General features: G+C 42.5%; 1 protein-coding gene and 1 long non-coding RNA gene across 3 annotated transcripts in view; one reads left to right on the top strand and one right to left on the bottom strand.

Annotated features, from left to right (window-relative positions):
• Positions 1-1,414: 1,414 nt before the first annotated feature.
• LOC140901386 (uncharacterized) lies at positions 1,415-12,710 on the top strand. Its single transcript, XR_012155831.1, has 3 exons — positions 1,415-1,519; positions 1,921-2,010; positions 12,600-12,710. It is a non-coding gene; the product is annotated as an uncharacterized lncRNA (long non-coding RNA).
• Positions 12,711-20,309: 7,599 nt separating this feature from the next.
• The window catches only part of PLXNA2 (plexin A2), a 320,304-nt gene continuing 314,400 nt past the window's right edge, over positions 20,310-26,213 (bottom strand). The window contains exon 33 of one of the 2 annotated variants that reach the window (XM_073319575.1): positions 20,310-26,032. In XM_073319575.1, coding sequence (XP_073175676.1) covers positions 25,937-26,032 — 96 coding nt within the window. In that variant the 3' untranslated portion in view covers positions 20,310-25,936. The remainder of the gene's footprint in view (positions 26,033-26,213) is intronic. The other variant, XM_073319576.1, reaches the window with a different exon arrangement.

Below are 26,213 nucleotides of genomic sequence, written 5' to 3'. Positions count from 1 at the left end.
TCTATGTAGCACACACTCCCAATAAGCAGAATGTTGTCTTTTAAGGAAACTCAAATTAATGGACACTCGGAAATCAGCAAAATGATCCAGCGGCCTTTAGATTGTCTTTTACCATCTGTGCATGAAACAGTCTCAGCTGACCGGCTCGGTAATAGTTTACGGCCAACATCCTGCTCCGCTGCCTGTTATCTGTATATCTTGAAAAGAATTTCAATTTTTGTTCATGGACCTGAACAATATAATATTGTATTTTCTCCTTAGTCTTCCCCCCACCCTTCTTGTCAAAGTGAATTTAGCCCCAAAGATTGCGATGGCACACCTTTCACTGAGTCTAAAATTCTTGCATTTATCCTCCCAGTGGAAGCTTTCCCCATACTACTCCCTGCCAATGCACTTCTATCCTACACTGGATAGATCATCCTCACGGGGGTCAGAGGAAATTATTATTATTTTTTAATTATTATACCTTGGCCTCTGAGTTTACCGCTTGGTGCCAATTCTGGTGGTAGTTTTGTGACATGACACATGCTCAGTGAAACTAGGAAAAAACTACTTACGGAGCTCAACAAAAATACAGAGAGACATATGCCTGCTAAAACCAGGGTTGTGAATTCAATCCCTGAGGGGGCCATTTAGGGATCTGGGGCAAAAATTGGGGATTGGTCCTCCTTTGAACAGGGGGTTGGACTAGATGACCTCCTGAGGTCCCTTCCAACCCTGATATTCTATGATAAACAATCTGATGCAAACTCCCCGTTAGGTGGAAGTTGTTACCAGTGAATTACTAGAAAGATGGCTTGCCCTGGGTAAATAGGTCTCCAATTTAACCTGTGGCCTCAATACCATGCCTGTAATCTGCTCTCTCTCACCATAACTTTTCAATAACGTGCAAAAAGAAAAGGAGTACTTGTGGCACCTTAGAGACTAACAAATTTATTTGAGCATAAGCTTTCGTGAGCTACAGGAAAGCTTATGCTGAAATAAATGTTAGTTTCTAAGGTGCCACAAGTCCTGCTTTTCTTTTTGTGAATACAGACTAACACAGCCGCTACTCTGAAACTTGACTTTTCAATATATTGCTCCCAATTCTCATTTCCTGCATTCAATCCTCAGTTTCCCCCGAAGTTGCCATTCTTAGGTTTCCCTCATGGCCAATATTGTGGGGGGACAGCTTAGTGCCATAAAAGTAAATCTACTCACAGGATTGTAAATGGGGAACTGGCTGCTTTATTTAACTGCATTGCAACAGAATGCGGGGGGTGAGGGGGAGAAGGGAGGGTGAGGGGGAGATGGTCCCACTAACTAAGCAGGAAGTGAGGGAGGATTGCAGCCATCCTCCACCCCATAATACCCTGGGTAACCCAGTAAAACCCCGCCCCCCCACAAGATCACTTTACTACAACGGCCTTGAAGGAGATCGGAGAAGCAAAACTGCTTTACACTGGCAACGAAAAGCTTTTGAGTGGCAGAGAGAGAGTGAGTCAGTGGAGGGACCTGGGGAACGCTGAAAAAGTCCAAGGTACATTCCTTCTGCTTTCACAGTGGTGTGGGGTAAATCACTGGTCTCTGGACTCCCACCAGTGGAGGAAGCTCAGGGTCTCATTACAAGACTCAGGAGTAAACAGAGTCCGAGAGAGAAATAGTGAAAACACGTTGCCATTAAGTAGGGAATCAGCATCTGTTGCTGCTAAGGTCTCCCTTCCCCTTTTATTATTTTCGGAGTTGAGCTGGGAAAAAAAAAAAAAAAGAAATAATGAGTGCATTGTGTACAGTGTTATTGGGAATAGAGAAGAGAGTATCAGGGCAACAGCAAAAAGAAAAGAAAACCTAAACAAGATAAGAGTTGGAGCAGATGAGAAAGTCCTTTCCTTACCCTGTGGCCCCAGCACCAAAACACTGCAAAAAATCATTATGTTTCAGAGACCTGGAAGCTGCTGGTCAGAAGAGGAAAGAGGCAGCAGACCTGGTGGCTAAGAGAGGATAGAGCCCAGCTCTAGCTATTAGATGCAGGTAACTATGATAAAAATCAAAATGGCCTTTTCAGAAAGATGGCAGTCGGGACACTAGTCTTGGTCTGATGCTTCCATTTTTCTGGTACTCGATTTGCATGTGTTGGTAAAGGGGAGGGTGAGTGCATCCCCATCTCGTGCCATGCAGTCCCTCTTAATTTCAAAAATCTAATGGTCATTTTTGTGTTTATGAAAAATAAAGGATTAGCAACAATGCTTTGCGTTAAAAGGTAGCATTTATAAAATGCTTTATAATTATTTATGAAATTATCCAGCATTTTATAGGATGTGTGATAAACTGATGTATTAAACAGGCATAGTAATTATTTCAGCAATATTAAATGTTGCTTTGTCAAATAATCATTTCATAAATATGAAGAAAGCATTCATAAGTGGCTCCATAATTTAAGATGTTACTGTATTAGTGACACAAAAATCCCATATCCTTTTTTCTGAAGATGTATGAAACTTTATCTGGCCGCAAAGCTCCTATATCTTGAAAATTAAAATGAATACTTAAATTAAAAATATATACGTTACAGAAGTAATTTTGGCAGCCAGCTGGAAAATAAAAATAATACTAGAAGGTATTTCTTTAGCCTGGAATTGTGCAAACTTTGTTCCGTTTCAGGAATTCTCCCAGAGTCTAAAATAAATATGCCATAGAAAATTTCTCTTTAAGATGCGGAGTTTAATTTTAGAGTATTATTTAGATGGGTCTGAACCAACACCTTGGATTCAGACTGCCAAAATTTGGGAAAACGTGGATGGTAACTTTATCCATCTTTATGTGAAATCCAGGAATCCCTTGCTAATTGTAAGCACAACAGAAAAAGCTGAGAAGCATGCTAGAGTTACTCTAATTGTTCTCACATCAGTGCTAGACCTGATGCCCTGTTTGTCACATTTGCCCCTTTGGACCATACTACCCGGGCCCTTTCCCATTCCAGTATACCAAACCACTAATTTAAGGCCCTGCTAATGGCTGCTCTGTTTCATGATGCCTACAAGAAGTGAGCTAACAGCATCACGTTACCACGTTATATGCTCCTCTGGATTTCTCAAGCTCTCTTGTCTTCTCTGTATATCTTAACTGCAAGGCTGTTGGAAGTCAGGTACTCTCTCATTTTGAGTCTTGAACAACTCCAAACACATTGAAGGTATATAACAAAGAATAATGTTTACCTCAAGGATATATTAGAGATAGGTGAACTCGTTCAGTTAAAACAAACTGGCTCTTCCCTCACCCCAAAACCTTCATTCAAAATCCCAGGCAAACCTCAGACCTCCCTGGCGGTTTGAAAGTGTTCAATTCAATGCTGTAAAACAGAAAGGATGAAAACCCTCAGGAGAAACTCTGCCGTTGCAAGATTTTGCTAGTCAACACGGCAGAACAACATCCCCACTTTTGGGATCAAGGGACCTGGTAAGGCTCCCCCTTAGACAGGTCACATTTTCCCATAACATCCTGCCACTCTTTATGTCTTCTGCCACTGAGAGAGCAAAACCTCTACAAGTTCCAATATACCATCAGACAAACCAGAGAATGAATTGTAGCTTTAAAAGCCAATCCTCTGCCTGCCTTTCCCTTCTTCCTGCCATTTGAATAATATTTGGAAGAGTGGCACAACTTCTATAACCTGGAGATGAAGATTAAAAAAAAAAAATCAAGGCCAGCAAAAATATACATGAATTATTGAAACTATAGCTCATAAAGGAAGTAGTGAGTCTTTATTTTCAGTAAGTGACCTGGGAGTAGAAAAATGATAATATAATGGTGTTCAGGCAGAACAATTATTTCATCGTGATGGAGGAGCATAAAGCTTATCACTTTGATTACTACCTAGTTTTTTTGCCCAGTTTAGAGACTAATAAAACTCCTCCATGTGGGTTTCCGATGCTCTGTCTCTCCAGTTGGAACTGGCTCCTTGCCCTGAGATGAAAGAAGGAGTTTGCCTTGGCAGATGTTTGGCATTCTCTAGGTATGTCTATGTGGATCTGGGAGCATGCCTCTCAGCCCAGGTAGACAGTCACATATTAGCGCCGTGTGAGCTAGTGCACTAAAAATAGCAGAGTGGATGTTGGGGCATGGGAGGCAGCACAGACTAGACACCCAAATACAAGCCTGCCTGAAGCCTGAGCTTGGGTGCGCCTATGTCGCTGCCCGTGCTGCCACTTCCACATGGCTATTTTTAGTGTGCTAGGTTGAGCAGAGCTAGCGCACGTCTGTCTACTCAGGGTAGGAGGCTTGCTCCCAGCTCCAGAACAGTGATACCTTTCAATTGCTACTGTTTTTCACCAAGTCTCACATGAGAAACACTAGGAAGTGTCTACAACAGCAGTGGGAACTTGCCCTGTGGAGGGAAAGCCAGTGGGAAGGAGGTGTCCTGCATTCAGAGAAGTAGTCAGATTCCCTTGCACTGTAATCCCCCATCTTCTTCTAGGACCAGACTCTCACAAACTGTGAAACTAAGTAAGTCCTTAGGACACTCCCTGCAGGACGATATAATGTAGTATCCTGTGGGACATCAGAAGCTCTGAGGTTGGCTATAGATGTGCATTTTCCATACCCTAACGGATATGGAATAGCCAAAAGGAGTTTGGGAGCACCTGGAATCCAAACCTTGCACATACAGGGGTTTTAACTGAAAAGCTAGACTCTTTTGTAACTTCAATGTTTTGTCCCTTGTAAATTATTAAGAGGACACAAAGGAGGAAATATTGTCTAGTGGTTAGAGCTATGGACTGGGAAGCAGGACTCTTGGTTTCTGCTTTGGCTCTGCCATTTTCTCATTGTATGACCTTGGGCAAACCACAACCTCTCTGTGCCTTAACTTCATTATATGTCAAACAGGAAATATGGTCTACTTGACAGTACCAGAGAGGCTTAATTAAGATTTTTGAAGTGCTTTGAGATCCTCAGATGTGAGATGCTTGAAAAGGGCAAAATATTAACACCTTAATGGATACATCAGGTGTTTTTCCAAACACAAAATGAAGGAGCTGCTGGAGCAACTATGGTTTGGAAAATATTTTTACAAACTTTCTGCACCATGCTCCATTGTAACACTGAGTTCAAGCATCCCAACCAATGTTCCCTCTAATTTTTGACAGGCCGTGTACGCAAAAAATTTCTTCTGTGCAAATTGTTGTGCATGCGGTGTTTCGCCGTGTGCGCGGGGTTTAGGATGTGTGTGCAAGCGCACATGTGCACAGTTTAGAGGGAACAGTGGTCCCAACTCCCTTGGGTACCAGAGAGGGAGCTACTTTCTACACTAACTCTGGCACCATCTTCCAGATGTTTTTATTTACTGCCCTGTATTACTGTGATCTGGTTGATGTGGGGTTACCATTTCCCCCGTACTGGATAGAATCAGCACATCTCAACCATGCATCATAGTCCTATTCTGCTAACATAGTCTAAAGCGGTAGGGGCCTGTGCTTTTGGAGGACAAAGATCTGAGTTCTGTCTCTGCTGTAGCCTTGACATTTTAGTGGCCATAACAACAGCTGTGAAATCCTGAGTGACTATGGATTTATTACTGTTTATGGGCCCAGTCCAGCTCCCACTGAAGTAAATGGAAAGACACCTCCTGACTTTTATGAGCGTTGGATCAAGTTCTATATCTGTAACAGGTTTCAGAGTAACAGCCGTGTTAGTCTGTATTCGCAAAAGAAAAGGAGTACTTGTGGCACCTTAGAGACTAACCAATTTATTAGAGCATAAGCTTTCGTGAGCTGTAGCTCACTTCATCAGAAGCTTATGCTCTAATAAATTGGTTAGTCTCTAAGGTGCCACAAGTACTCCTTTTCTTTTTATATCTGTAACATAATTCAAGTTCAAGCTTTTTGAACAGTTTCAGCAGAGAGAGCTAGCAGGGACCAGTTGACCACCTGAAATAATAGAGGCAGGAAAGTTTTCTCCTTTCCTAAGAGGTAAACAAGTAGGATCATTCTGGCTGGGATCTCTGATCATCAACAGACAGTACACCTTTTACGAAGAATCTAAAAACAATATATAAATGGTGAAATTTTCTATGGAAAATGTCTAAGGGGCAGCACTTCTCCAGCTTGATCTGTTTTGGGATTTCCTTGATTCCTGAGTGGTTATCATCCCCTAATTCTACTGCATCAACACAGATGCCTTTTATGCAGCCATTTCCTTTTGAGTATGTTGGCATGACACTTTGCCTGAATAATACGTCAATATGAGGCACTTAACAAGAGTGAATAACTTTTATCTGGGGGAAATGTATGGCTTAAGTGCTTTAAAAATGCAGGCATCACTCACCACATGCACTAGTTCTTTTTGGGTATTACATCCATTAGATATAATTTCCCCCTTTTTGAAGAAAGATTAGCATGTTCTCTTTGTCATTCAGTTTCTTGACCTTTGTGCCATCAGTTTATCTAAAAGACAGAGCCACCCTTATTTTGGTGCCCATGCTTTTCAGACCCTCCTTCATGTCACAACATAAGAGCCATATTTTTGACATTTATAGTGCAACTTTCCCTCGAAGGAATCCAAAGCCCTTTACAAACTGCACTAAGGACTCCCTTCACACAGGACTGAAATGCAAGCAACACTTGGGTAGATTACAGTAGTTTTTGAGAAGCACACAACAAATCTACATAAGAGTTTGGGACAGAAAATGAAGAAAATAGAATCCTTTTAAAACTATGTAGGTAGGGGGAATTCAGGGAGGCACAATATAATTATCCAATACTGGAATTTTGTTACAACACAGCAAAATATAAACACTACAGGATTTTTGATGCCCAGCTCTGGTTAGAACCTTAGTTCTACATCTAATTTAAAAGACAGTACTTACAGCAGCGCCCTAACCTAGTACCATGCTGGGATATAGGTTTTATGATAATTCAAAGGGGAAAAGTACCACCTACTGAATTACTTCTTGTACCACTATGGATTTCCCTGAGAGGTCTCCCACGCAAGTACTGATCAGGTTAACTGCCGCTTAGTTTGTGAAGTTAGGCAAGCAGATTGCTACAGTCCAGCAAAGAAAGCTGCCCTTGAGCTGATAGCTACAGACCACTTAGGCACTTTTGATAACCTTACCAAAATTAGATTCCCCCACTCTTTGACAGTTCCCACATCTGCTGCATCAGCACTTTCTTCTTGTAAACTCATAGCTGAAGTTCCGAGAAGCTTTCACTAAGTCCAGGGTAGTGTTATCTATCACAACACTGCAATATTTGTGCCAGAAACCATCCATCACAAGCAGATCTGATCCAACATTCATACCACAATAATTGCATTCAGTGAGGATGCTTGTGCACCGAGCATCTGGGCAAATATAAGGACTAGCTTCAATGTGTAGTGTATTGTGCCTTAATAGTGGCACCATAGGATCTGTAAATTATGCACAAAATCTGTAAAGACACAGCTCTGTAAACTCATCTCTCTCAGACAACAGAATAAGGTGTCAAAGCTCAGAAGGGACAAAACAAGGAACTCAGTCCAATCTCTGGATGTAAACTAAAACAGCCTTCTCTTCTTAAAGGTGAACTGAAATGCTTTAAAAAACAAAAACCAATTCCATGTATGAGGTCTCAGGCCTTACCATACCATACTTCCATAATATATTGATATATTTTATTTTCAGTTCTGCATTACAGACCCAAACCACAGCTCAAGAACCTAAGCTTTCCTTGCCCAGGTTGATGGGCTTATAAAGACTTTAAATAAAACAGAGTACGTCTGCAAGCTATTCTAGTTTCCTGCAGTTTAAAACAAAGTAGCATAAACTCAAGCATTTCTTAAATTACTTTTCCCTAAATCATGCAATAAAGCAGATTGCCTAACTGGTATACTACAGATATAGGAACAAGGGAAGGGCTAATAGCTCAACCTCTGAGTTACCTGGAAACTGAGAGATGGCTGCTTCATGGTCATATATTCTTTTCCACTCTTCTCTTTGTAGTACAGGGTTTTTACTATAGTGCCACGTGGGAATCAGAAAGCTCCTTAGGCACACAAACGCTCCTCAAAACTCTCTCTGAACACCTAACAATAGGCCATAGTTGGAGGGCTTGCTAGTTGGAGGGCTTGCTCCCTATGTTCTTGACTAGAGCAAGGCTACGGAAGCCTGCTTGGGAGCTTGTACAGGTGCAATGATTAGTGCTCATTATCAGCTTTGAGCTAGCAAAGTTGACTGGGAGCTCTCATCACAGGGAGCTGCCGGAAAGGAGATCCTTATGAGGCAATAGGAGAGAGCTCAGGATCAAACTGTCATGGTTCCTATTTGTAGCTATTTAAGGGGGAATAGAGACCTAAACTTCTACAAGGCTTTTGTTTAGTAGCGTGCTGCACTATTGTCTCCTGCATTGCCTCATCCATACACTGATATTATCTTGCTTTTCTGAGCACAGACAATGAAATAAAAACCTTTCACTTCACTTGTAAGGCTATTTGAGTAATGCGCTCAGAAGCGCATTCAGACTGACCCCTTCCCCCATCCCAGGCTTTCTGGTGTTCTCTTTGTTTTTGCTGGAGTTGTTATGCTGGCAACAAAGTGACAAGATACCAAGTTAAGGAGTACTTGTGGCACCTTAGAGACTAACCAATTTATTTGAGCATGAGCTTTATGAAGTGAGCTGTAGCTCATGAAAGCTTATGCTCAAATAAATTGGTTAGTCTCTAAGGTGCCACAAGTCCTCCTTTTCTTTTTGCGAATACAGACTAACACGGCTGTTACTCTGATACCAAGTTATTGAGCCTTTAAGATAGGCTCAGCCTCAGTGGGCTTGCATGGGATCAGGGTTGGAGAGATGGCAGGGAACCCATCTTTTGGAGCAGAGCGAGAACTCCAGGCTCCTCATGGATGTAGTCACAGCGCATAATTAACTTGTGGCTAGAAATAGAAACTTTACATGTCTTATTCCATATGCACAACATGCTTCAAAAGTAAAAGTCACCCAAGGAGTCTCCACTAGCTCGAACATCCCTCTCAGGGCCCACAGAATGCCTATCTTCGTAGTGCCATGACACACTAGTATGACATCACTTGCTGGCTGGCAGAAACCCTGGTAAACCCAAGAGATGGAAAGATGGCCAAAACAAACTGACTCTTAAAAAGGGCTGCACTTTTCCAGACCTTTCTTTCCTTCTGTATATGGATGTGTTTCATTCATTTTTTTTTCAGTGTCTGTGTTTTCCCTCTGGTTTGTTTTTCTGCCTTTTTTTGTTGTTGTTGTCCCTTTATCCACCTCCTTCTGGGTCCAAAATGTTTACGCTTTTCTGATGTGGCCTTACCCCCCTTTCCCCTCTTTGTCCCTGTCTGTCCCTCCCCCTTCCTCTAATCCTTTGTTCTGTGAACCTGCCAGCTTTTCATATGCAGATGAGGTGAATACTGAAGGCTGAGTGGGGAAGAGCATGAAGTTGTGGTTGGCAGCCTCCAAATACGTAGGAGCCGAGGGCCCTGGAGTTTGTGGGCTGGAGAAGGGTGTTCAATGATCCAAAATGCCTTTCTCAGAAACCTTGGGAGTGGCTTATCTATACAGTGGGTCATTAGAAACCCCAGAGCAGCAGCAAATGAGCTATGCTATTGTCAGGTGCACATATAAATTAGCCCCTTAATTATACCATGTTCACAATTGCACTGTATTAATCACTCTGGAATGCTAATACCACTTCTGCCTACCACCCCAGCCTCTATGCACACGAGGCCCCCCACTGCCACTCAGCACAAAGGTTTTGCTGGCAAATTAGTGTGCACTATTATGGTATGTTTTTCTTTCATTTTGAGGTTGGGCAGCACACTCTGAAATGACAATAATTAACCCAGCTGCAAAACATGGCAAGCTGAGCAAATCCCTGTCATTTCCCTTAATGGGAGGCATTTGTGGGAGCCATTCCTTTTAATAAGGGTGTTTTGGGGGGTGCTGTTGTTGTGTTTTGGGCATAGTGATTACAATAACAGATGCTGGAGGAGAGCGAAGTTTTAGTTCTGAACCTCTTGGTCTGCTCATTACTGCCACTGAGAGCTGCCACTCTCGCCCCTCCAAAGCTGGTGTTTAATCACCCTCACTCAGCAGCACATATCAATTAATACTCAACCACCTTGGCTCCGGCTGCGTAACTGCAAAGCCATCGAGTTAAAGAAAGAATATGTGGAGAGAAAACCATCATGTAATCCTTCACCACAGGGCAGCCACAACAAACTGGGGCTCTGCTGTTAAGTCAAACTTGTGTTATTCATGATGTGGCCCTCAGCTCTGTTTTCCCTCTGTAACCCATAAATAGTTCCGCCTCTAAGCCATCTGTAATATTTCAGATGGCTTCTTTCTGAGGCACGCTGCGAGAAGGAAAGCTAAAGCCCTAGTGTATGTAAATGGGAACCTGTGCAAATGCACTCAGGAGCTCTGGGGAATGAGCAGCTGTGATTTGCCAAGCCAACCAGAAAATTAAAAAGATTGTTTTACAAAGATGCAGAGGAGGCAAGTGTGCGAGAGCCCTTGGCATACACGGGGCTGGGTTTGGCTTTCAGGCAAGCTACTGAGCCAGGATCTTTGGCCTGATTCTCAGCTGGCAGATGCTGGTGTAAATAAGGCTTGATTACATTGAAGTTGCATTGGTTGAAAGACGGTCATTGGTTCTTCTGTCCCTTATGACAGGGATCTATTCACATCTTTGCTACTGCTTTTGTAATCAACAGGGATTCAACGGGCTCTAAGCTGCTGGATGGAGGATAACGCGCCTGAGACGCTTTCCCCTCTTTAGGCCCCCCTGCTCAGAGGGAAGATTAAAGCCCATCGGTGGGTCCTTCCCTTTCCCTGCTCTTGGTAGTGAGAAGAAATCAGGGCCCAGCAGTAGATTTTCTACTCCTAATGATAGAGGCGGGACAGCAGCTCCCCTGGTGAGTTACTAGGCAGCACATGATTGGGTCTCCAAGTAGCCACTTTTGCCTAAAATACATACTGCAGCTGTAATGACTTCATGTGCTGCAGGCAATCCTAGGGGAGTATATCACACACAAACCTGGGGAGCTAGGACTAGAACCGTAATCTTTCAGCTCTATAGATGCAAGCCCTGCCACTTGAGCTAAAGGCACAGTTTCTTAACCTGCAGTAGTAATAGGTCCTTTATCCTCTGTGTGTATAAGGTGGCACAGCAATTCTAGGGACATGACATAGAGTGAGCGTGAGGTTTTGGGGATGCTTTTAGGCTCCTTCACCCCTCCCCCCCCCGCCCTCCTCCTTGTAGGGCTAAGTGTGCTTCTTGCAGCGGGTTATAAGAATTCACCTACAGTCTAATTTAATGAAGTGTCTGAAATGTGGATTTAATCACAGCATTTAGGCCATGGTCACTGTGTTCAAATGGATGACTGCAAACATTTTTCCTGAGCAGGCAGTGCCACCGCATCCTTATTAATCCAGAAAAATCACCTCTGTGTTAATCAGCCAGTGTATTATTAATCAACTCATATCCATTACCCAGCTGCTAATCCTCCAAAGTATTAATTTCCTCACCGATGGGCTCCTTGCTTCTCCTATGCAGGTGCAATATAAGACAATACACTTTGGAGTCAGTGGCTCATTCAGGATTCCCTTGGCACAGAGCACTCCACAGTGCTCATCAGTTTAATGACCCAATGATATTTAAAGTGCAGTTGCTGTTTTATTCAAAAATGTAAATCTGATGTTTGTTTGGGATGTGTTAGTGCATTGCTGAGCCCATTTCTGATGTGCATCCCGTTACCTATCAGTCTAGTTACATTTGTAGCCCCTAGCATCATCAGGCTGTCTGAGCACCTCAGAGACAGTACATTTATCCTCACAACACCCCTGCGAAAGAGGAAAGAACTATCCCTCCTGCCTCACTGTGCAACTGGGGAACTGAGGCACAGATTGACTAAGTGACTTGCCTAGGGTCACACAAGGAGTTTGAGCCAGGAATAGCACCTAGATCTCCAGAGTCCCATCCATTAGTACTTCTACTTCTATTAATTGTTTGTATCATGACAGCACCTAGAGGCTCCAACTAAGCTCATGGCCCCATTGTGCTAGGTGCTGCATGTACACATGGTGAGACAGCTCACGCCAAGGAGAGCTTGGAGTACTTTTGTAACCACGTAAGCTTTCTTTTGCAACCATTGGTCTAGGCTGAGTGCTCAGACCAACCCCCAGGTTTATTTCCCTAAATGTGCTTGAGCCTTTCTGATGCTTGATCTGTTTGTTGTCTTTCCATGTGAGAAGATTTGCACCATTTCCCTTCTGTGTAAGGGGCTTGCCCTCTGACCCATGCCTGTCAAAGGCTAAAGTGCTATTTGAGAGAGCTTATAATATATGCATAAGGTCTGTGACTTAGTCTATAAAGTCCTGTACTGCCTGAGGTGATGCCTCTGTGGTTAGCTCAGAGAGACTGCAGGTTCCTGCTTCAAGAATTAAATGTCAGAAGAAAACTCATTCAAGAGCAACTTCCCGCCCTCCTTCCCTCTAAGAGCATCCCAATGCTTCCCTTTGTAGGCGCTGAAGACAGCATAAAGAATGTTTATGCATTTATATCCCCTTCTCAAAGCCCAGTGTAATTGCGTTCTAACAAAGGCGAAAATGCTCTCTCTTCTCTAGGAACCGGATGGCAGTTGGAGTGGAATTTCAATTCAGAAAGGATGAAGGCGACAGCTTCCTCCAGCCTCATCTGGGATATGTGCAGCCACCGGGACACAAAGGTGCTGCTTTGAGCAGGTAAAATATGTGTAGCCAGAGAAAAACCAGCCAGCCTACAGGGCCTCTGTTAATGAATGCATTGGTACCTGGTGCTTCTATAGCGCCTTTCCACTGAGGCTCTCAAAATGCTCTACAAATATCAGTTTAAATCTCCCAGCACCTGTGTTAGCTCCACTGTATTTTACAGATTGGGAGCAGTGACAGAGAGAGGTTAAGTGAATTAGTGAAGAACACGCTGAGTTAGTGGGAACGCTGAGAACAGTACCCTGGGGGAAGAAAAATTCCCTTCACGGCAGGAATCAACGGGTGATATTCTCTAGCTTCTGTGACCAGCAGGTTAGACTAGATGATCATGGTGGTCCAGCCTGACTTCTACCTCCCCTGCTCTAACCACTAGACACCACTTCTCATTTCCAGCAGCTGTTTAGAATTGTGTTGGGAGAGGGACATGGGGAGTTGGATGGTCCAGGGGTTTCCATAGTAAAGCCGTTTTCAGCTGTCAACCTAAGGTAGGAATGTGGAAGTCTCTAAATGGCAGATAGAGTAGTAGTGTGTAGTTTGATCCCAGGGTGTGTGGTGGAGGAAGAAGCAGCATGAAAGTTGTTGGTTCCCAGTCTCTGTAAAGAGTGCAGCGATTGTCTGTAAGAATGCAGCTGGGCAAAGCAAACTGGTTGCTTTAAAAATATAATTTTTAAATGATAGGAAATGCTATTGATTTTTTGTGTGTGTTTAAACGCACTACAGATTGGAAAATCCATTTTTCCTATTTAGGCACTGCACAGACAGAGCAAGATCCAACCCTTCCATGCTCCTCCAAACCTGTTCTCCCCACCACTCAAGGCACAGACAATATGGGAGAAGTTAGGAAACACACACACGCGTACACCCACCCACCAATCCCATGTGGGCATAATTACAAAGCTTTAAAAACTTCCTCTTAATAGGTCGCAGTGACAAGAAAAATGAATGTTTTATTGAGGAAATAACATGATCTAATTACAAATGTTTCCTGCACTTGGCACACAGACAAGGAGGCCGATTTTCAAAAGCAATAAAGGTGAAATGGCTGGCATAAAACTCCTGTAATCAAATATAAAAATAATAGTGCAGTTCATTAATATCAAGACAAGCTAATGGAGATGGTGTTCTTAATTATCAAATACAGCCATGGATTTAATTTTTACCTGAGTCGTTTAAACTTGGTTGGTTTTTTTCCTTTTCATAGATGCTATGCCGCAGGGCAACACTGAACATTTGTAATTGTATTCCATCCCTGGAGTTAATTATAAAGAGACAATAAAAACTGCTTGGCTTCTATTTGAGTAACCATTACTTTGTGTTAAAATTCTTTGTTGGGGGGGGTAGATATTTGTAGTTTTAATTTAATATGAAACCTTTGTACATATTATATCTGTGCGTTTATACACAGACGTTACACAGATATATAGACACATTTTATGTTTTATATATATGTAAATGTATTAGTGTGAGTGTGAGTGAGAGAGAGAGAGAGACAAAAAAATCAATAAAATATACATATCACACACACAAAAAATATGTATATATACACTCAGAGCCATACCTATATATAATATGATATGAGGCAGGAAGACAGATTTCTCTACCCTTCTCAGAGACTAGATTTCCCTAATCAAGAATTTAGCTTCATTAGCCAACAAATAACTCTGCCCTTTAGACTCTGGTGAGCACATTCTCCCACCCAACCCTACATGGCTTTATGCATGGATGAGGGGCCCCAGAATGGCTCAATAGCTGAGACACTCTGAACCCATAAGTAATAGAGTTTGGTGTTCCTGAGTATTCCGTAAAGCTGGTTTAACGAATGCATAGCTACACGAGGTAACACTGGCCGCGCCGAAACAATTCTGCATTGGCAGGGGAGAAAGCAGGGCCTAGGTCAGGGAGGTGCATAAGCATGTACCCCTCTTTAAGCACATGCGTAGTCCCATTGATCTCAGGGTGTGCACCTGCTTAAATACCTTGCTGGACTGTGGTCTAGATCAGTTTTCCACCAGTTACAGCATTCTGTAGCGCACGTGGTAAGTGAGATGGTCTTATAGCTCCCATCTTTTAAGGAACCAGGGACTAGAATACTGGTCTGCAAAGCCTGGGCTGGCTGGTATTCCCATAGTACCACCAGAGAGCACTATGGAGAGTAGGCGCTGCAGGAAGTGCTGCCCAAGAAACCCAGAATGACTGAGCCCTGCGGCCCTCTGATTAGCCAAGCCCCCTATTTGACCCCAGGAAGTTGTCTGGGCAGCCACATAGAGTTTAGTCTATTTCCATGCCCGACTTTGTTTGATCTCTGATTTCTGACCCCAGCCTGACTCTGACCCTGATTCCTGCCTCTCGAGCCTAACCTGGTACTGCCTCCGGCCTCTGACTCCATCCTGACTCTTGCTTACATAACCTGGCTCTTGTGATTCCTCCAGCTCCTGCCTGATGACTACTGTCCCTTGTGGCCAGACCTTAGCCCAGCTGTGACTGCTAAGCCAGACCACCTACACCCTGGTCCATTACACCATTTTAGCTCTCTCATGATGTCAGACCCACTGAGCTAGGGGACTTGATGGGTCCTTGTCATTTCCATATCCCTGATGATTTACTCTCAAAAGCCTGAGCATGAACATTCCCTCTTTTGAAAATAGACTTGAAAGCTGAAATGGAAAATGTACAGAAAAAATGGATTCTCTCTGCTTTCAAAATAATCCATGTGAATTATTTCTAATGATGCTGTCTTGGAAGAACGTTAGTATTTCCTGGGTGAAAAATTTCTCATGAAGCAGCTGAATGATGCATTCTTGTGTCAGAAAACTATTTGCAAATGCAAATTGATATATCCTTGTGTGACCATGAAGTAGAAGCTCAGTGCTAGATACTCCAGAAGTGGTGGTTTTTCTCCAAGTCCCTTCATGATCAGTGCTACGTGTTTTCTTCTGATATCTATGAGAAAAACTTTATCCATGATAACATGCCAGTCAACAAATCTAGGAATTCACCATAACAGATCACACACTACAGTTCACACGAGCATAATATCCTGCTTCCAATACCTGATGCTTTAAAGAAAGATGAAAGCCTTACAGAGTGTACGTGGCCAATTGTGCAAATATATATATTATGGGGAGAGGGGTAAATGTCCTCTCTGATCCTCAGGGCAATCAGCTTATACATGAAGGGCTCAATTGTGCAAGGTGCTGAGCATTGTGGCCCTGATCCATCAATGCCCGTAAACATGTGCTTAGCTCTAAGCATGTGGGTAATATCTCTGATATTAAAGACGTGCTTGAATACTTTGTTGTGTCTTGGCCAGAGTACACAGCACCTTGCAGGACTGAGTCCTGAAGCAAGAGATCTAAATTCCCCTATCCTATGATTAGAAATATTATTAATGGTCAGAAAATTATTATATTCTCTGTGCAGTAAACAGAGAACGCAATGCCATCAGAGAACGCAATGCCAGAGAACGCAATACCAGGCGCTATTGCCAATTTGTTCAATGCGTCCCAAATGCTGAGTCAGTCTGGGACTTTTTGTGTGGAATATAATATAAATAATCATATTCTACTAATGTCACATTGGCTTGGGGAGGGGAGTTAACTCATTACATCTGAAGGGGGTTACTTATTGGCCAACAAGCTAAATCCATTATTAGGGGAATAAAAATTCTGCTTGTGAATCTCTCTCCCCACAGGAGAGACAAACTCTGAAGTTTTGTACCTCCTCCCCAAGTAGTTGTAGAATATATTTCGCTGTCTTTCACCAGGAGCTCACGTTACATTTAAATTACAAATGCATTAGCCATCTGTACATACTAACACAAAAGAATATTTATTGGAATAAAAGGTAATAGATTTTTGAGTTATCTTTCTCAGTTTTAAACAACTGTCTGATTATATCCAATTATGTGTCATGCTTAAGCTAAGTGTTTGTAGAAAAAGAAAGATGTTGGAATTTAAAACAATGTCAGATCAAAATTGGTGCCATGGTTGTGTTTGATAATTTAAAAAATGCCACCTCCATTAGCTTGTCTTGATAAGCAGGCAGGCAGGCAGACACATGGATGTTCGGAAACCTTTCCAGTGACTGTTTGAAACGAATCAGCAAGGGTTGCATCAGTATGTTCAGAAGGTAAAATGAAAGCAAGCCCAATGCAAATGGAGATGAGGAATGTGTGGAGTCATGGATAAGAAAACTAAAAATTAGGGACTAGAGAGTAAACAAGAAACCATGCTGCTGCTATTTCATGAAGAAAATAAACCTGTGTATAAAAATTGCCAAGTGCAGCCATCAAAAACTAAGCAAATAGTTTCTGAGACAGCTTGGCATTGATACAGATAGATGGAGGGGAAGGGCTGGTGTTGGTGCAAGGAAGTGGAGATGAAATTCGCCAAACAGAGCCATGATTACTGGGCCAGAGATCAAAGCACTGCAAGATGCTAACAGATCAGCAGTAATTTTGTTCACTTCTCCTAGATTTTTTTTTTTGGGTACAGTTCCCTCTTTTTATTCACTAATTGTCAGCAATGGCTCACTCTTTCTGCCTGGACTTGTCCGTCACTCCGGCTGCTGTCAGGCACAACAGGACCCTCCACAACCCACATCCCCTCACAATATACATAAGGATCCCCATCCAGTAATCCACTTCCATCACTGATTTGTAAACACCTCTCCCACAACAGAGACCTGTACACTGCAATCACATCTATCCCACACCCTGCACCTTCACTACTGGCCTGCACCCGCCTGCAAACCCAAACCCTCCTTCACCAAAGAATTCAAAGCTACACACCATAAAAATGTCTTGGTGCGTGGACCGCAAAGCAGCGCGGGCTTCTGTTGAGACTCAAGGCTATAGTGAGACCCTCCACTAATGTAAATCATCATCGCTCCACTGGCTTCAACAGAGCTCGGATACTCTTTGGGCTACTCACATGTTTATGACAATTTGCACCTGCTGAGGATCTGTCCTCTAGTCGTTGAGTTAGTGCTCATGTCGGTGCTTAAACTATTACGGTGTCAGTTGTCGGAAGACAATGCCTTCTTTGTAGCTGGAATTATGGTTTGTTGTATTGGAACAAGGACAATTTGGTAGCAGCATGCCAGAGGCCAGATTGCTGGAGGCCAAACTTGTACAGTACAGGATTTTATAGATGAGGTCACAGCCTTATCCATATTTTACAAGCATGCTCAAATAGCACATTAGCCTTTGACAGGCCTGGGTAGATAGCTCACAGGAGAATGGTACTGGGGAGTGAGAGGCATCTCCTCTGTTGAGGGAGGGTGCTATATCGTCCACCTGTAACTATGTCCATCTTTACTGGGGTCACTCTAGGAAAACTGGATTTAAGGATGCTGTCAAAGGGAGATTAAAAAGCTCAGAGGAGGTGGTGAGGAGGAAAGACTAGAAAGGAAGTAGAAATTGGAAAGGGAAAAATGTTCTTTCCCATGAGCTTTGGGCTCAGGAGTTCCCTTGGGGTGAAATCGAAAGGAGCAATTGATTCCTGAAGTTGCCCTTTCAGTGACTCCCTCGAAAGGGAAAGCTCGAGGAATCTGTGCAGCCAGCTAGCTTGCTGAGTTAGACATGAAAGGCTGACAGGGCGAGGGCTTTAAGCAACAGCACGATCTGCATTTTATATTAACTTTACTAAGCATTGTTTGACTTTGCCAGTGCAGATGATGCCCTGTGAAGTGCATGCCACGTAAAATGTCATTCTGATTAAGTATAGTTTCTGCTGTTCATATGAAGCTTTATCTAGCTTTGAGGGAAACAAGACAAACTGACCTGCCAAAGGATCATATTGTCTCACCAACGTGATATATTTGCATTGGCTTCACATAGGAGCGGAATATGGCTGCCTATTAGCAAACAGTAAAACAGGCAGCCAAGATGCCATATACCTGTATGAAACAATGTCCTGATCAGATGCAGCACCCAACTCTTTCCTGTTATCTGCTGTGTGTGGTGTTTAGAGCTTTGACATCCCCTCTCAGATTTTTCCTCTTTAATCTCCCTCTACATTAAAAACAAGCTAAGCCCCTTTTGGAGATGTTACAGAAAACCACGTTTCCTTTTTATGCTTCCTTAAAGAACTCCATTTTTCTGTCTCTTCTCATCAACCAGAGTAATTTTAGGCTCTTAGAGAAAGTTCATCACTGTAATTGCAACCATATTGGTCATTAAAGTTGACAGGCTGTTGAGCAAGTCACTCATTGATTCCCACCACTCAGCAGACAGTTCCCAGTGCTTGCTAAAATCTTAGTTTGAATTTATGAAAAGGAAGCAAATACATTTCACCTCCAGGGAGGGTAGAAAGCTCAGAACTCATCCTTGCCTTTATTTGTAAACAGTATTCACATGCTCCTTCCTTACGCAGATTCAAACGATTCATTATTTACTTTAGCCCACAAAAGATCCCCCTAATGCTCTCTCTTATGGGTTGAAGTCGGTAATGCATTTGGGAAGGAGAATTGAGCTCTCCTGCCTCTGAGTTGATAAAACAACAAACCTCACATGACATTTCTGAGCTTAAGGATATTTAAGAAAGATAATGGTTCTTTGCATTTACATAGAAGGATCTCAAAAATTAAAAGAGGTGGGCGTTATTAGTATCACTTTATAGGTGGGGAAACTGAGGCATGGAGTTTAAGGACCTGATCCAGTGGGAGTCATTACATTGATGTCAATGGGCAATAGATCAGGCCCTAGACGAATACTTAAGGTTGTTCAGGCCCCAATCCAGCAAAGCACTTAAACATATGAGTAGCCCAAAGAGTGGGACTTATCGTCAGTTGGTGTAAATGTGAAGCTATGACAGTGTACAGAAGCCGAGGAGCTGCCACCATGTATGTAAGTGCTTTGCTGGCAGATGGGCTCTGTGGCTCAGTGGTACAGCTGGAAACAGAACACAGGAGTCATGGCTCTCCATTCATTGTTCTAACCACTGGACAACTCTGCCTCCCGGTTTGACACTCTACAATTTAATATGTCTCTCTGTATCTGGGGAGGAGGAAAGCCTTTTAAAGAGATTTGTGCACGATAGATAAATTGTCTCATCTCAAGCAGATATAAAGCATCCAGCCATAGGGAGTTATTTCAGAAAACTCTCGTGGTTGTGTTTCTCTTCACCATTCTCTTTCATCTGCTCTTGATGAAGAGCAGCCATTCCAGGTTATCTTGATCTTCTGTGTTTTTTGGCTCTTTAGGATAAAGATAAAAGGAGAGATTCTTCAGCAAGTTGTTACCCTGTGTCCTCCCTCCCCACTCCCACTCCAATAACAAGGAAAACAGCTTGATTTACTTCACTTATTACTGGATAAAATATTCTCCCCTCTCCTCCATTAATCATAGACCCAAAAGTGTCTTTTGCATGTTTGAAGCTAGGGGGCAATGTTTTACCTTCTTGTCCAGCCTTGTGGCTTCCAAGCCCTTGGCATGCTATGGAAATAAATCTGACATTAAAATATTTCATTTGGGATCTCCGCTTACTGATTTATTACTGGTGCGATGTAGCAAGTAAATATTTCTCTCAAGTATTCTCAGCACATACAATGAATCCCACACACTCCATGCTAGAAAATAAGGATCCACTTAGGATTTTTTTTTTTATCCAGTAAACTTTATTTATATATAACAACAGTACAAAGTGAGTCCTTGGCTTGCAAAATAGGAGTGTTTCATATTTACAATAGGTACACAATCATATATTAGAATAACAAAAAACCTTTTTTCCTTGGAACATTTTTAAATACTTAAACTTTCTTACATTTTTTTCCACAACACTTGTAAAAACAACAAAAACCAGACAACCATCTTTAAAAAAAAATATAATACAGAACTCCAGTGTGTCAAATATAAGGGGAAGAGGGGAAAAGCTAGGGAAAGGTTACGGTTGTGTGGGGTGGGCAAAGTACGCAGTTCAATTTATTATCTGTGACAGCTTGCCTTGTGACTGGTATGCATTTATTTTTAAGGGATGGTCAAACAAAATAAGAAGCCCTTCCACCCGCAGCAAATCTTTATCCGAAAACTCAAGCCAATCCTTTTTTGAGGTTCAGGAAAGTTTGGTTCCCATTCCCTGCTCACCCCCTAAACCCATTTTCCATATCAGTGGCCCTGCAGAAGGAGCCATTAACAAATGAGCACTCTCCATGGTACCATAGGGGGATCTTGCTGTAGTACATTTTGAGTATAAGAAATAGCATGGCACAGTCACTATTATGGTACGATGCTTATTTACTTTTTGATGGCTTCCCTGATATGCACATCCATATACTGTCTGAGATTGGAAATGACAAAAATACGACAGGAGAGGCTGTTTTCATCATTTCCCCAGCCCTTCTGCAGCAGGAAGTGCTAGAAATCTCAGAAGAAAGCCTGCTCAGGAGATTTCTGGTTTGATTTTGCAGACCTAAGAGGCCTGGAGAGTTCAGAGAAGTGTCCCAACTTTTGGGTGCTTTATTGGAACCTGCCAATCTGAGTTACTTGCCCATTGTGGGGGGGCGGCGGCTGGATAACACAAAGGCAAATGGGAATCTTTAGACTGAAAAAGATAAACACAGAGACAACTTCAGTGTTAACAACAGTCAAAACAAATGGTGTCGTTTGAATTGTGGCCTGATTTGTTTCATGTAAAGCCCCCAAAGTGATGAGTCTCAGACAGCCACGCAAGGTGAGGGGCTGCTTGTTTAGCAGTTTGCTCCAGTCTGTGTTTGTTACTAACCGGGGCAGAACACATGATACTCAGGTGCATTAGCCACTCACCTACTGCTGATGCAGCAGCAAGATATGCGTGTGCAATGGAACCTGGACCTGCTGAAGGAAAACCCTCTTTCTGAAGATTATTCCCAAGCTGTCATCACAATGTCCCCCCAGATCTGAGCGATTGCCAGCAGGTACAATAAAACATTGAGGGGATCACAAAGGATTGTAGAGAGCTTACGAAAGCTTGGTATAAAATGTTTCTCCTTAACATAATTGGGAAGCAATGCTTACTACCTATTTCTGTACTACTTGGCTTGTCACATTGCCTCGAACTAGAACAGGAACGTTGGAAAGGGGAGATTTTTGAGAGGCAAGAAAAAAAAATCAAGGTCTTTCTTTCAAATGGGAGCCTTTATGAAGGTGAGAGGTAACCATGTCCTTTGCAGAAAGGAGTTCCTTGCACTGTCGCTTACTAGAAATTGAACAGTGATGTTTCCCTTCTGTGAAGCCTTTTAAACAGAGAGAAAAACGTTCAAAGCCTTCACAATTTTAAAAACGTCCCCCCTTTTAAAACTAGCCTGACCAGCCTAAATTTAGATTTTGCATTTTGGGTTATTCAGCCCAGTGGCTTCCAAATAGAGTTGCCTTTAGAAACTTCAGTGCATAGCTTTACATTTTTAACTCGAATGATTCCCCCAACAAGTATCTAATCTAAAAAATCTGCCCCTGTCCGCATTAACATTGTGGGGCCCTTTTGCTACCACATACATTAGCCCTGCGCCTCTCACCTGCTGATCCAGACAAGCCTGGGACAAAGGGTTAAAGTCTGAAGGGTACTTAGGGTGGGGATCAAATTTTCACTGAAGACACATTCAATATACAGATCAGACTGTTCACCAAGCTTTATCTAGCAAGTAACTATATACAACATCACAGCTCTCTGTATTATTGGCTTAAGGTTTATGGTACAATGGAATACTGAAGTATGAGGACTGAAGCTTTGCTGTATTTTTGATGCATCTTTGATGTTGGTTATTTATTCTCTGAACGTTTTTTATGTCTTTTCTCCAGAGTGCAGTCACCATTGAGTTTCCTCCGGATGTCCCAGCTCATTCAAGTCATTCTGTTTTTGTTTCATTTAGACTGCTGAACTGAGTCCTCCTGACAGGAGAATACTGAGAGCACTGGAAACTGAAAGGAGAACTGCCAGCGACAGGGGGAAAACACAACCCTGCTGCTGCTGCTGTTAATGGGAAATGCTCTAGCTGCAGGCTAAAAAAATAATCAGTGTGACAGGAATAATTCTTAAAGATGTTTTACCCCTTGTCAAGTTCCTGAATTTGGGAGGGCATCCGAGCAGCACACAGACCAGCTTCCCTTCACCGCTTTTGGAGTTGTGGGCATTCAGCGTTTCTGGCAAATCAGACTCTTTATGTGCGTCTCATGTAGGGCAACAAAAACGGAGGTATCCCAAACCAGTAGCTAATGCTGAACACTTGGACCTAAGTGACATGTCCAAGGTCACTCTGTGAGTCAGCAACAGGCAAGAACAGAACCCAGAAATCCTGAGTCTCAGGCTCTCTATTCTAATCCTTAAACAACATTCCCAGCCAAATTGTTACATGTATAGAATGCAGTGAGAGTTTTGGTAAAAATCCATTTAAAATGTTTATTAGCAATAGAATATATTCTTTAAGTGGAGTTGTGTTGTCTGGGTGTTTAGATTGCACAGGACAGGCGTTGCACACTGGGGAGAGGAAGGTTTCCATCCGCATAGGAGGAGAACGGCTGCATGCAAGGTCCCTTTTATGCCAGAGCATCAGGAAAAGATTTGCATCCTAAACATTCAAAATTGTGTGTTAGTCACACACATTTCCCTTTTCTCCTTCTGCCTACAATGTTTCCCATTAGCAGCAGGGCTGTGCCTATTTTACTTAAAATGCTTGTTTGTCATAACAGTTCCTAATGTAGCTACAGGGAATTCTTAATATAGCTGGACGCTACAAAGGCTTCAGCAGTTTTCCTGTTCTGATTTCTCCTGTTTCACTTTAAGCACTGGGAGATCCCCTTACCCACACTCTATAGGACGAAACAGGCAACATGCCCTCCACATCTCTCTGTCATAGCATTTTGGTGCTAAGGAGCAAGGTCCCAGCAGAGGCAAGCCTGCTGATAAGCTGGGACTCTTGTATAGAGTTTTTTAATAAAGGCTTTCAAAGTGGAAAGGCATTTGGTTAGCACTTTGCTACCCCTTGGAGTGGGCTCTTTGATGGCTCAGGCTACTGCTCATGAGCAGAAGATTAAATGGAATTATTTAAACAGTAGCACCAGACACAGAAATTCCAGAAATACCATCTTCTGTTCTGATGTCAAAACCCTTGAAACAAAGCAGGCTAGAGACTCATAACACCGAACAAAGTTTGGCCCTGTGCAGGAAGAGAAGCACTGAAATGGATGTGGAATCATTTCATCTAAGGCAAACTCAGTGCCTCCCCACCAACCAAACCTGGAGTCAGGTTTGCCTGCAGTACAAAGAAAATACCATTGTGAGATCTGAAGCTTTACCCACAAAGGAGCTGAGAACAGGGCCAAGACTGTCAGGGCCTTGCCCTAAAGGGACAGGCTGTTTCATACCACAAACTTCCTTTAAACTTCCATTATAGCTAATGTACTATAGTACTCTCTCCATTTCAGGTATAGCGAAAGAGTCATAGCGAGATGACACAACTAGCTTGGGATCACACAGCACACTCTGCCTCTCTGCAAGAAGACTTAAGGCTGGGCATTTTCAACCATTTCAAATGGTTTTGATTCCATTAAACAAACTCTGGTAGTTATTTTGCTGCAACCACCACGACTCATATGGTCGATACTTCTATTTCCATTAGTTCTAATCACCTCATCCTCCCGCACCGCAATCTGCACAAATATCAATATTTATTACAGAGAGAAATATTTACAGCATTCCATCCGCCTCTTGGCACGCTTTAAAGGGACAGGAAAGCTTTGGTTTCTTTTAAAGGAATAGCACTCACAAACATTTGCCTTTCGCTGTCCATGACAAGATGGGCTGCTATGGCCAGTTCGAAACTGAACCTAACAATGAGATACAGAGACAAAGACGACAGTGTTGGCCGGCACTTGGAGTGCGTCGTTTTGGACTTTCTCTCGCCTTGAGTAAAGATTCTCCCTCTCCCCAACAGGAATAAAAGTCCCTATGCTTTACCTTCGGGTGACCTTGCATGTGCCAAGGGAAAAATGTAATTGGAGCCTGTCCTGATCTTATGCGTAAGTATGAGCGTGTCTCAAACAGAAAAGCAATAAATATGTTATCTCACTATGTCTGCGCTTTTCAAGTATCACTTGCTGTAAACATTGTTTTTAGCTTTTGTTTTTTTTTTTACTACAAGAAATTACATCGTGGCTGGAACAAAACAACATGAGTCAGCTAACAGCCCAAGCAGCTGAGTCAGTCTCAGCCCAGCTCTGCTTGACTGTGCAAGATCAGCCGTTGGTTTTGCTTAAACTGCACCTGCAGAAACCTACAGTGCACCAATTTCAGTTTAAACTGTACGTGACTTCCTTAGTTTCAAATGCCACGAAGGGCAGAACATTCTTCAGGAACACGAGTGAAGCAAACAAAAATACCACAGAATCTTTACACCTGGGTGGAGCTGTGTGTTGAAATGGAATGGAAATAAAAGAGAAAAATGTTTAAAATCAGACCCACCATCATTCAACAGTAAGTGGGATTTAAAAAATATATATATAATATATATATATTGACACTATATAAATACATAGATAAAGCTGGATTTCAAGACAAACAGGTTAGATGATCTGATGGTTCTGTAATTCAGGTAAAGTTCTTTCTGGTGCCACTGGATTTATTTCCAGCTAAACTATTATCTTCCTTTGTGTAAAAAGGTCTGGTGCAAACTTGTGCTCATATTTTTTAAAAGTTCCCAGGAACAGGAATAATTTAATTTTCCAATTTTTCGGATTAGCATAGGAGTCTATTCGCAGAATGTCTGAGCCACACACCACAGGAAACTGATGAGTAAGAGAGAGAGAGCATTTGGAACTGCATTTTGTTGGCGGAATTATCTGTGTGGCCACTGTGGTTGCTTTAATTTTTTTCTTTCCCTCTTTTTTTAAACCCTTTAAATACAGTTTTCATTATTTCCTAATATATATCAAATTATTTTCATGCAAAGTAGCAGTCACGGAGGCATCCAGACTTCTCAGGTTCCTTCCTTCCACACATATGACTTGAAGAATTACTCCAGCTTGATCCTATTTTGCTTTGAGATGCACTGTCCTTCTTGCTGTCCTTTCAAACTGGAATCTAAATGATTTTGAACTTACTATCTGGGCCAATCCCTGCTTCCCCCAGAGGATGTTTCAGTATTTCTATGGGTCCAGTACCTTCCTTGCTTGTTCATACTCTTCATTCCCAAGAGCCTTTGTAGTAACTAGTTCCTTCTGGTCCTAGGAGCACCATCTCCTTTCTTCAGCTCTCAATAGACATGGCACAGATAAGCTGTTCTACTTTGTATGCCAAGCGCTGCCTGCGCGCCTGCTCGTCCTGCTCGAGAGCCCCGATGATCTGGTGCAAAACAAACATGATTCATGTAAACATCCCAGAAAGGAGAGAAAAAGAAAGAAGGGGCGGGGGAGGGGAATAAATAAAGAGAGAGAGAAAAATACTCAGAGATGGACTCCAAGGGTTAATGATGACATGCAGGAAAGATACTTAGGATGGGTCCAGTGTACTGAACTCCCTTCCC

The sequence above is a fragment of the Lepidochelys kempii genome, chromosome 21 (genome assembly GCF_965140265.1).
Source record: "Lepidochelys kempii isolate rLepKem1 chromosome 21, rLepKem1.hap2, whole genome shotgun sequence".
In the NCBI taxonomy this organism is placed as follows: Eukaryota; Metazoa; Chordata; order Testudines; family Cheloniidae; genus Lepidochelys; species Lepidochelys kempii.
Note: the sequence above shows the minus strand (reverse complement) of the source record. Positions and strands in the feature narration are given on the sequence as shown.